We start from the raw sequence: 9342 nt of genomic DNA on the forward strand, positions 1-9342 counted from the left end.
CTTATATGTTGATGATATGCTAATAATGAGCAAATACATTGCCGACATTCAAGCTACTAAGCATATGCTTGCTAGTAAGTTTGATATGAAAGACTTAGGAGTTGCCGATGTAATTCTAGGAATTAATATTCAGAGGACTCCTTAGGGTCTAGCTTTGTCTGAATCACATTACGTGAAAATGGTACTTGAAAAATTCAAACATTTGGAATTTAGAAGTGCAAGAACTCCAATTGACTTAAACAATAATCTTATAAAGAATAAAGGTGAAAGCACGTCTCAATTGGAGTATGCTCGTGTATTGGGAAGCTTAATGTATATCATGAACTGTACACGTCCTGATATAGCTTGTGCAATAAGTAAACTTAGTCGATTCACAAGTAATCCCAACAAACATCACTGGGTGGCAATGAAACGAGTTCTAGGATATTTGGAATATACCCAAGATTACGCTTTACATTACAATAAATATCCTGCGGTTATCGAAGGATATAGTGATGCAAATTAGATAACTGGCTCAACAGAAACAAAGTCCATAAGTGGATATATTTTTACTGTTGGTGGAGGAGCAGTATCTTGGAAGTCTTCCAAACAGACGTGCATCGCTCGCTCTACAATGGAATCAGAGTTTATAGCTTTGGATAAGGCCGGCGAAGAAGCTGAATGGCTTCGAAATTTCTTAGAAGACATTCCGTTCTGGCCAAAACCTTTGGCTCCTATATGCATACATTGCGATAGTGAGGCCTCAATAGGACGGGCAGGGAACGTTATGTATAACGGAAAGTCTCGTCATATACGACGAAGATATAACACCGTTAGACAACTACTTTCTAGTGGAATTATCATTATTGATGATGTAAGATCAAAGGATAATGTGGCGGATCCGCTTACAAAAGGCTTAACTAGAGAGAGAATTGAGAAATCATCTAAGGGAATGGGACTATGGCCAAGGACAAGTCAACATAGCGGTAACTCTACCTAGAATTTTGGATATTCCGAGATCTAGGTTCAAGGAGCTCAAACAAAGTTGTGATTGACCGGTTCAACATTGTCAAAGTAAAATCTTTGGTCCCTTCTCGTGATGAAGACAATGTTCAGTAACAAGGATAAAACTTTACACGTTCTTTAATGATTACCTAAGTTTGATGTGGTATTTATCAAATAATGTCAATCTAAAGGATTACACATTTAGGAATCACCTATGTAAGTGTGAAGTGGAAGCCGCTTCAATGAGAATTCTGTAAGGCCAATTCTCTACGCACTTATGAAACCTGGCGGTGTTCATGGCTGAAACAAACACAACAATGAGAACCAAAAGACGGTTAAGGGTTTATTGTGTGACATATGGTTGTCTAGGTATACACTAAAGTTCGACGGTTCAAAGATATCAAATCTACCGATTGACCGAGTATATCCGACATATGTTCACTATGGAAAGTTCAAAGGGAAACCTACTTATCCAGATGCAATTAATCCTTACTTGCAAATCACACAGCTTTCATCTATGATCATTCTTGTTACAGCCATTCCCATTCATGTGGGGGATTGTTGGACTTTAATCATTGGGCTTCAAAGACTTTAACTATTGGGCTTTAAAGTCTAAGAGTGTAAATTGGAAAATGGTGGGAAATAAAATGGAGGGAAATAAAAATTTGAATCAAGTGAGGTTTTGTCCTGAACTTTGTACCACATTGGTGAAAGACAACTACACTTGTGTGTATAAATATAGGATCACTTCTTAGAGCTCTTAAAAGGAGTTGAAGAGAATGAACCCTCGGGCCGTCGTCGTCGCTCGCTCGGCTCGGCTTCGGCTTTGGCTGTGTCAAACGATCGATAAGATTATTTTTGGACAAAATTTATTTAATTAATTAAATGCCACAGTTCATTAAGGAAATTAAGCTGCCTTTGCTGAACGTTGATTTCCCTCCTGAATAGACACATTTTCCTGAATAGACATCACACCTTTTCCGATAATTGCCTATAAATTCTGAGGCATGGCTTCTTTTTCCATACACTGAAAAAGATAGATAGAATTTCCTTCCTTCTGAAAATCCTGCATTTTTTTTCCGCAAAATCTCTTCTAAATTCGTAAGTATGATTTTGCTCTGTTCTTTGAGTTCGTTGGGATCCTGCAGTTTGTATTGCCACTGTTGCAGGAAGGTTTATTCCGTTTCATCCTGAGAGGATTTAATCCATTACCTTGGCAACGTGTGAGGGGGTTAAAATTCCTTAAGGACGCACAAGCAAATTGTGGACTCGGAATATTTTTTTTATAGTTTACTATTTTTTACAGTTTTTTTCCTAACTGTCTTTCTAATTTTGTGTTTTAACACAGTAGCGTTCACAAAATTTTCATAAAGCACTATCTTTTAGTGGTAATTAGCAATCTATAGAAATCATTTGTTATATTACGGATTGTAGATACGTTTTATGTTGTTATAAGATGTATTAGATGTATTTAAGCTACTGTATTCATGAATACAATAGCAAAATAGGCGTGAATCAGGGAAGTCCAGCTAATCAGTTGTTGTATTCGAGTGTATTCGACAGTATTCATGGCGTGAAACATAGGATTACAGCTGGACAGATTATTGTATTCGAATGTATTTGACTGTATTCACGGCGTGAAACATAGGATTACACTATTTTTAAATGAAAAGTAAATCAATTAACATAATAGACTCCTAATATAACTCAACAAACTCAATTATAACACAAAATATTTGTATTTCCAGTTATAAAAAATATTCTCAACCAAAAAATACCCCAAAAACATTGCAATCTTCAGAAAAATTATATAATACATCTGAATACATAAATTATATTAATTAAAAAAATATATGAATACATTTATGGCATATAGCGAGACAGCGAATACAATGAAATACATAGAATACAGCGGGATACATTGAAATACAATAGAGAAAAATAGTGAATACAATGAAATACATAGAATACAACAAGATATATTGAATTACAATGAAAAAAAGACAATGAATACAATGAAATACATGAAAATATAGCGTGATACGTTGAAAATACATTGAAATATATTAACAGAAAATCAAGTTGTTCAGCCCCAAACTTCGTCATATTTGTTCAAGAACAAACGCAAATTTTCGACAAATCCGCCATCGAGCAAAAACCCTTGTGTTGTGCGCGCCGATAGAAAAAAATAGTATATTGCTCAAAACAAATCCCACAATTCAAGTTATCAGAATCCAAACAATTAGTTTCTTCTTTCTCCAATATTAACATAACTATAGCTTTCAAACAGCAACAAAGAAGAAAGAAAATAAGAAAAAGAGAAAAAGGAAGTGGTAGTGTTTGAAGTTTGCTCAAATCGGGTATACATTAAAAAATTTAAGAGAAAGCAACATCCGATGGAATTGGAGAAATTGGGATCAGAGAGAACGTAGGTGATGATAGGCTATAATTACATATTTTAGTCGATTATTACACTCTAATTTACTGCACTTTAGTTGAGTTTGCGCTTTAATCGCTAGTGGTTTGCACTAATTGTGTGTTTTATGCCTTGTTGTGATTCTGAGCTATATAGATATTATGTAATGAATTTAAGTGGTTTGGAGCTTTGAAGTCTGAGTAATAGCTCAAGGAATTAAGCCGGGATCGCGTTCGGGGATCAACGGATGATAAAACAACAAAACAAAAACTCGAAGAGGTATATTGTGCACTGTCTAGTACAATAGATATAACTTTTTACTCAGAACTCCATTTGAGCTCCACAATATATGGTTGGAAAGCTAACTCAAAGGGATACAACTTTCATGTTTTACGTTTTTCCAAATTCCAAACGGAACAGGGTCAAAAATCGCGACCGCGGCAGAACCGCGGCAGAGGGCAATCGCGGACAACTGAAGAATCTGAGAGGGTGTTTGGCCGCGGTTCCGGCGCGACCGCGGTGGAACCGCGGCAGGATGCGTAAATTTCAGGGACCAAAGTGCAAAACACGGGATTTTAAGCCCTAAACCCTATATTAAACCAAGGAAGCCGGCCAAGAATAGGGGATGACATATTTTTGACATAGATTTGACCTAAGGAGACAGAAACACAATAGGAGCAAGGCTTGGGAATTCTTCTACAAGTTTTTTCTTTTCTCTTCCTATTTTTTATTGTTGGTTATGACTTTTAGTAGTGTAGTTTTACATACTATTATGAATAGCTAAATTGTTATCTAGAGTTTTGATAGAACTTTTTGTAGGATAAATTCTTGTTATGTTTTTATATAATTGAGCCGTAGTATAATCTCTATTTGTTCAACTACGTTCTTATTGTAGTTAATTGAAGAGCTCTCAATTAGCTGTGCCTATTTAGTATGCATAACTCGGGAGAGAGTGCATATTTAGGTAATTGTTGAACAACACCACTCCCAGAGTATATGAGGGATCAATAACCGAGGGTTTAAAGGCGGGATTAGGGATAACGAAGCCTTGGGTGCGATCTGAAGTGAGCTGTATCAAAAGCCAGCTAGCGTAGCTCGGGAGAGTGCGTCTAGTAAATTGTCGTGATTACTCGGGAGAGATTTACGGTAATAAGAGTGCTCATGATCGGTAGAGAATACTTAGGCGAAATTATAGAAGACATAGCGGGAAGGATTCCGACAATTGGGGAAATCATAACTCTAGACCTCCTTAATCTTATCTCTAACTCTTAGTATCTTTAGTTGTTAATTTATTATTTTAATTTGTTAATCAATTAGTTAAACACAAGAATCTAAATATCTATAAGTTAGGAATTGTTCAAGCTTGTCTTCTTGGTGATAGTGAACAGTTATAGCTAAGCCTTAGTTCTCTGTGGGATTCGACTCCAGACTTGTAAACCGAATTATATTTGCAACGACCGCATTGTCCTTTTTATAAGGCATAGTTGGGTATGATCAATAGGTGATGTGGGCGAGAAGAATTTTGAGATTGAACATCGTATTTTCAGGGAATGAATGAAGAGAATTACACATATCAAAGTAGAAAGAAAAAGAAAATTGTGTAACTAAATAACATATATAGTAGCTTATGAATAGAAGTTAACTAAAATTAAATATTTGCTATAAACATTAAAAAGTATCTATAGAATATAATTTTTTAAATAATATTTATTTAAAATAAATAGATGTTAACTTTTGCTATAAGAGGTAAAAATTACAACATTAAAAGCAATTATTCTACCAATTAATATCCTCAAAAGGTACTAGGAATAGTATAATCCATATTAGTAACACATACTAAAAGATGATTAGTAACAAGGCTTCTCAAATTAGCCGCTCAACCTTTATTCCTAGCTTGACAATGAAAAATTATCATTCAGAGTCATTCACAACCAAATCGAAACTGAAACAAGATATTTCATTGATTTAAAAAGCCAGTGAATTACATCAACAAAAGTAAACTAAACAAAATACCCAAAACCCAGATCCAAAAACTTAACCACCAAATCCATAAAGAGTCCTACCCTGTCTCTTAAGCGCATAAACAACATCCATAGCAGTAACAGTCTTTCTCCTAGCGTGCTCAGTGTAAGTCACAGCATCACGAATCACATTTTCCAGAAAGATCTTCAACACTCCACGTGTCTCTTCGTAAATCAATCCGCTAATTCTCTTCACTCCACCTCTTCTAGCTAGCCTCCTAATAGCAGGCTTTGTAATTCCCTGAATATTGTCACGTAATACCTTACGGTGTCGTTTCGCTCCTCCCTTTCCTAATCCCTTGCCTCCCTTTCCACGGCCTGACATTTTTAAGCCTTTTTTTAGAAGATTTTGAGATTGAATTGATGGTGAAGAATGGGGTATGAGCTAAGGATTTATATAAAGAGGAAATTTTGATGGCTTTTGAATTTAGAAGGGGGAAGATATTGGCGGTGGAATGAATTATTTTGGGGAATTTTTAAATGGACGGCTAGAGATTGCTATCCGCGTGTTTGTTAATCGCTTATTATGGGCCGTTGATAAGGTGGAGTTAGACGGATGGTAATTGTTTTATTCTCACATGGATCGATGACGTGGACTGTGATTTCCAGCACTCGCCAGACGACAGTCATGAACCAATAATTAGAGACAATTTATCTAAAATTGGTTTAACATATAATTAGTGAAACCAAAGAAAGAAACATTCAGCAGTTCTTGTTAATGGTTTGTGATGTTATTGAAGTGGTTTTAATCGTGTTAAAAAAAATTCTTTTTTTTGTTTGTAAATAAATTATACATTGACCATACATAATTGTTGGTGAAATACAAGTAATTACAGTTCAAAAATAAGATGAAGAAAAAATAATAAATATTTTTTTTGTGTGGATAATAAGTTTGAGACATAGGATCCGTTTGGTCATAGATTTTGCCAAAATAAATTTAGATTTTATTTGTCAAACACATGTTTGGCCATAGATTTTGGCAAAATCCCAAATCTCAAAAGCTGGTTTTGGGCCAAAATATTACTATTTATATTTTTTTAAAATGGAATTTTTACATTCCTATGTCATATATGAAACTATATTACCCTCGATGTTTAAAGTTTGATATAATTACATTTAGTATACCTAATTATCAATTCTATGCCATTTCGGGTTTTTTCAGTAATATAAGAGGAAAGGAAAAGACAGTGGCAATTACACCATTGACAACCATTAAAAAGCTTTGAAGCTTTGAATTTAAATTTGGGTTTTCAAAAATCATTATTTGTTTGGATTGGGTGTTGTGTAAATAATTGGGAATATGGTTTGGAGTTTATATCTCAATTTTGAGAGGCTTTGATAAAGATTAGACTTGGTTTTGGCTGAATTTCAGATTGAAATTCGAAGAAGAAGAAGACGTATATTGCAGAAATTGTAGAAAATTTGTAGATAAATTGAAGAAAAATTGTAGACTGTTGTTTATTTATTTTTCTTGAAGAAAAATTGCAGAAATATTTTTTTGGATTCCATATTTAGCATACTAGAGAGTATATTGGAGAAAAATTGCAGTTTCGTAAGGAGTAATAAGAGCATATTGGAGAATCACAGAATTGTGGCATAATCGGGATTTTTGACATAATTGCGTTTTTTGCAGAAGAATTGTAGAAGTTTTAGTCGTTTTTGATTCATGAAAACAGAAAACAAAGCATCTACAATCAGAATACAAATAATCTACAATTTATCGATAAAATATCTACAAACTGGGTACATTGAATTTTAATATCCCAATTTTCATTCAATTGTAGCATAATTGGGATTTTCGACATAATTGCGTTTTTTGTAGAAGATTTGTAGAAGTTTTAGTCGTTTTTAATTTGTGAAAACAGAAAACAAAGCATCTACAATCAGAATACAAATAATCTACAATTTATCTACAAAATATCTACAAACTGGGTACATTAAATTTTAATATCCCAATTCTCATTGAATTGTAGCATAATTGAGATTTTTGACATAATTGCGTTTTTCAGAAGATTTGTAGAAGTTTTAGTCATTTTTATATTTGTGAAAACAGAAAATAAAGCATCTACAATCAGAATACAAATAATCTATAATTTATCCACAAAATATCTACAAACTGGGTACATGTTTGAACTCGAAATGTTTCCCCTGAAATGTATGTTTCACATTTTTGATACATATTTTTGTCCAAAACAGTACTAAATCATCCACTTAAATACAATTTTTATACAATGTTGTTCAACTTTTATACAATAGGTAAATGAATAAAAGAAAAATAAATAAACAACTGTCTACAATTTTTCTATAATTTTTGCAATATACGTCTTCTTCTTCTTCTTCTTCTTCTTCTTCTTCTTCTTCTTCTTTTTCTAGTTTCAATCTAAAATTCAGTCAAAACCAAGTCTAATCTTCACCAAAACCCCTCAAAATTGAGATATAAACTCCAAACCATATTTCCAATTATTTTCAACAACACTCAATCTAAACAAATAATGATTTTTGAAAACCCAAATTTGAATTCAAAGTTTCAAAGCTTTTTAATGGTTGTCAATGGTGAAATTGTTGCTCTCTTTTCCTTTGCTTTGTATTTTCGCCATAATTGCTTTTGTTGCAGAAGAATTGTAGAAGATTTTGTCGATTTTGATTTGTGAAATCAGAGAAAATGTTGAAACAGAGTTTAGCGCAAAAAATTGAGTATGGAAATTTTGTAAAGAAGTCGACGATAGTGATTACTGTGCATGATGTGCATTGGAAGATCTGAAAAATATTTAATTTCCCTTTTTTTAGCGCCTAAATAAAGGATCCTACAGCTATAATGATTCATTATTTAATGCATTGTATATATTATGTAGAAATACTATTAGCATGAAAGGTAATATGCAAACTATAAACATATTTGGTAATATAGTTTCCTATATGGTATAGGAACGAAAATTTTCCTTTAAAATTACCCCAAACTTTTGTATTTTATAAAAGAGCCCACCATTTATTATTTTGTAATAATGTTGTTTCGTCTTCTCGGTCATGTGATAGTGTATCATGTAGTTCATTATAAAAATGATAATTGTGTTCCGAATTTATTTATGTTCAGGACTATGATTTATGATAATATAATGAATGTTATTGATGAATGTATTGTTGTTTATTTTTGATAGTTTTTAGAACTTGTGCGTATAAGTTATGTTTCATATTTTTCCAAAATAAATTTGGGAAATATGTTTTGAAAACTAATGTTCAAACACATTTTCATTTTCAAACCAAACTTCACCCAAATCAGATTTTCCAAAACAAATTTGGAAATCTATGGCCAAACCTAGCTTAGATTTTTCTCCTTCTCTTAACTCTCTTTTTCACTACACCAATTTCACTTTTTTTTAAGCACACTACAATATTTTTCCCATTCCAAACACAAGGAAGAAACATCACTATTTATAGGTGTAGAATCTCTTCCATGAAATAAAGAATAAGGTAGTGGGATAATAAAAATGTAGAACATGATTGGTGGTTACAAAATTTAATCTTTAGTGGATAATTAGTGGTAGATCATGGCATTAGTAGTTTTATGAGTTACACCAAAGTAATTGATCACTTTTTTGCCAATTTATAACCGCTACCTCACAAGAAATAATGCACTTTAATATTATAATTTTAATAATAAAATGCACTAATACCAATATATACACATATTTCATATAAATTATGCACATACTATGAGCCCGTTTGGATTGGCTTATTTTAAGTGCTTTTAAGCCAAAATAGTTTTTAAGCTATTTTGTAGTATTTGGATAAAGTAAAAAAGTATTTTTAAGCACTTGTTTTTAGACTAAAATAAAAAAAAACAAGCCAAAAGCCAAAAGTTAGAATTCCTAACTTATGACTTAAAAGCTATTTGGTTTAAAAGTCACTTAAAACAAGCTCATC

At 32.8% G+C, this 9342-nt stretch overlaps 1 protein-coding gene across 1 annotated transcript; it reads right to left on the minus strand.

Moving 5' to 3' along the window:
- Positions 1-5338: 5338 nt before the first annotated feature.
- On the minus strand, positions 5339-5803 carry LOC104244623 (histone H4). Its single transcript, XM_009800086.2, has one exon. It carries the CDS (start codon positions 5744-5746, stop codon positions 5435-5437), a length of 312 nt encoding a protein of 103 aa, XP_009798388.1. The 5' UTR covers positions 5747-5803; the 3' UTR covers positions 5339-5434.
- Between the last annotated feature and the right edge of the window lie 3539 nt (positions 5804-9342).

This window comes from Nicotiana sylvestris, chromosome 4 (genome assembly GCF_000393655.2).
Source record: "Nicotiana sylvestris chromosome 4, ASM39365v2, whole genome shotgun sequence".
Taxonomy (NCBI): domain Eukaryota; kingdom Viridiplantae; phylum Streptophyta; class Magnoliopsida; order Solanales; family Solanaceae; genus Nicotiana; species Nicotiana sylvestris.

Excerpts from the sequence above, each read along its gene's own strand:
- LOC104244623 (XM_009800086.2), bottom strand. The coding sequence starts at position 5,746 with ATGTCAGGCCGTGGAAAGGGAGGCAAGGGATTAGGAAAGGGAGGAGCG.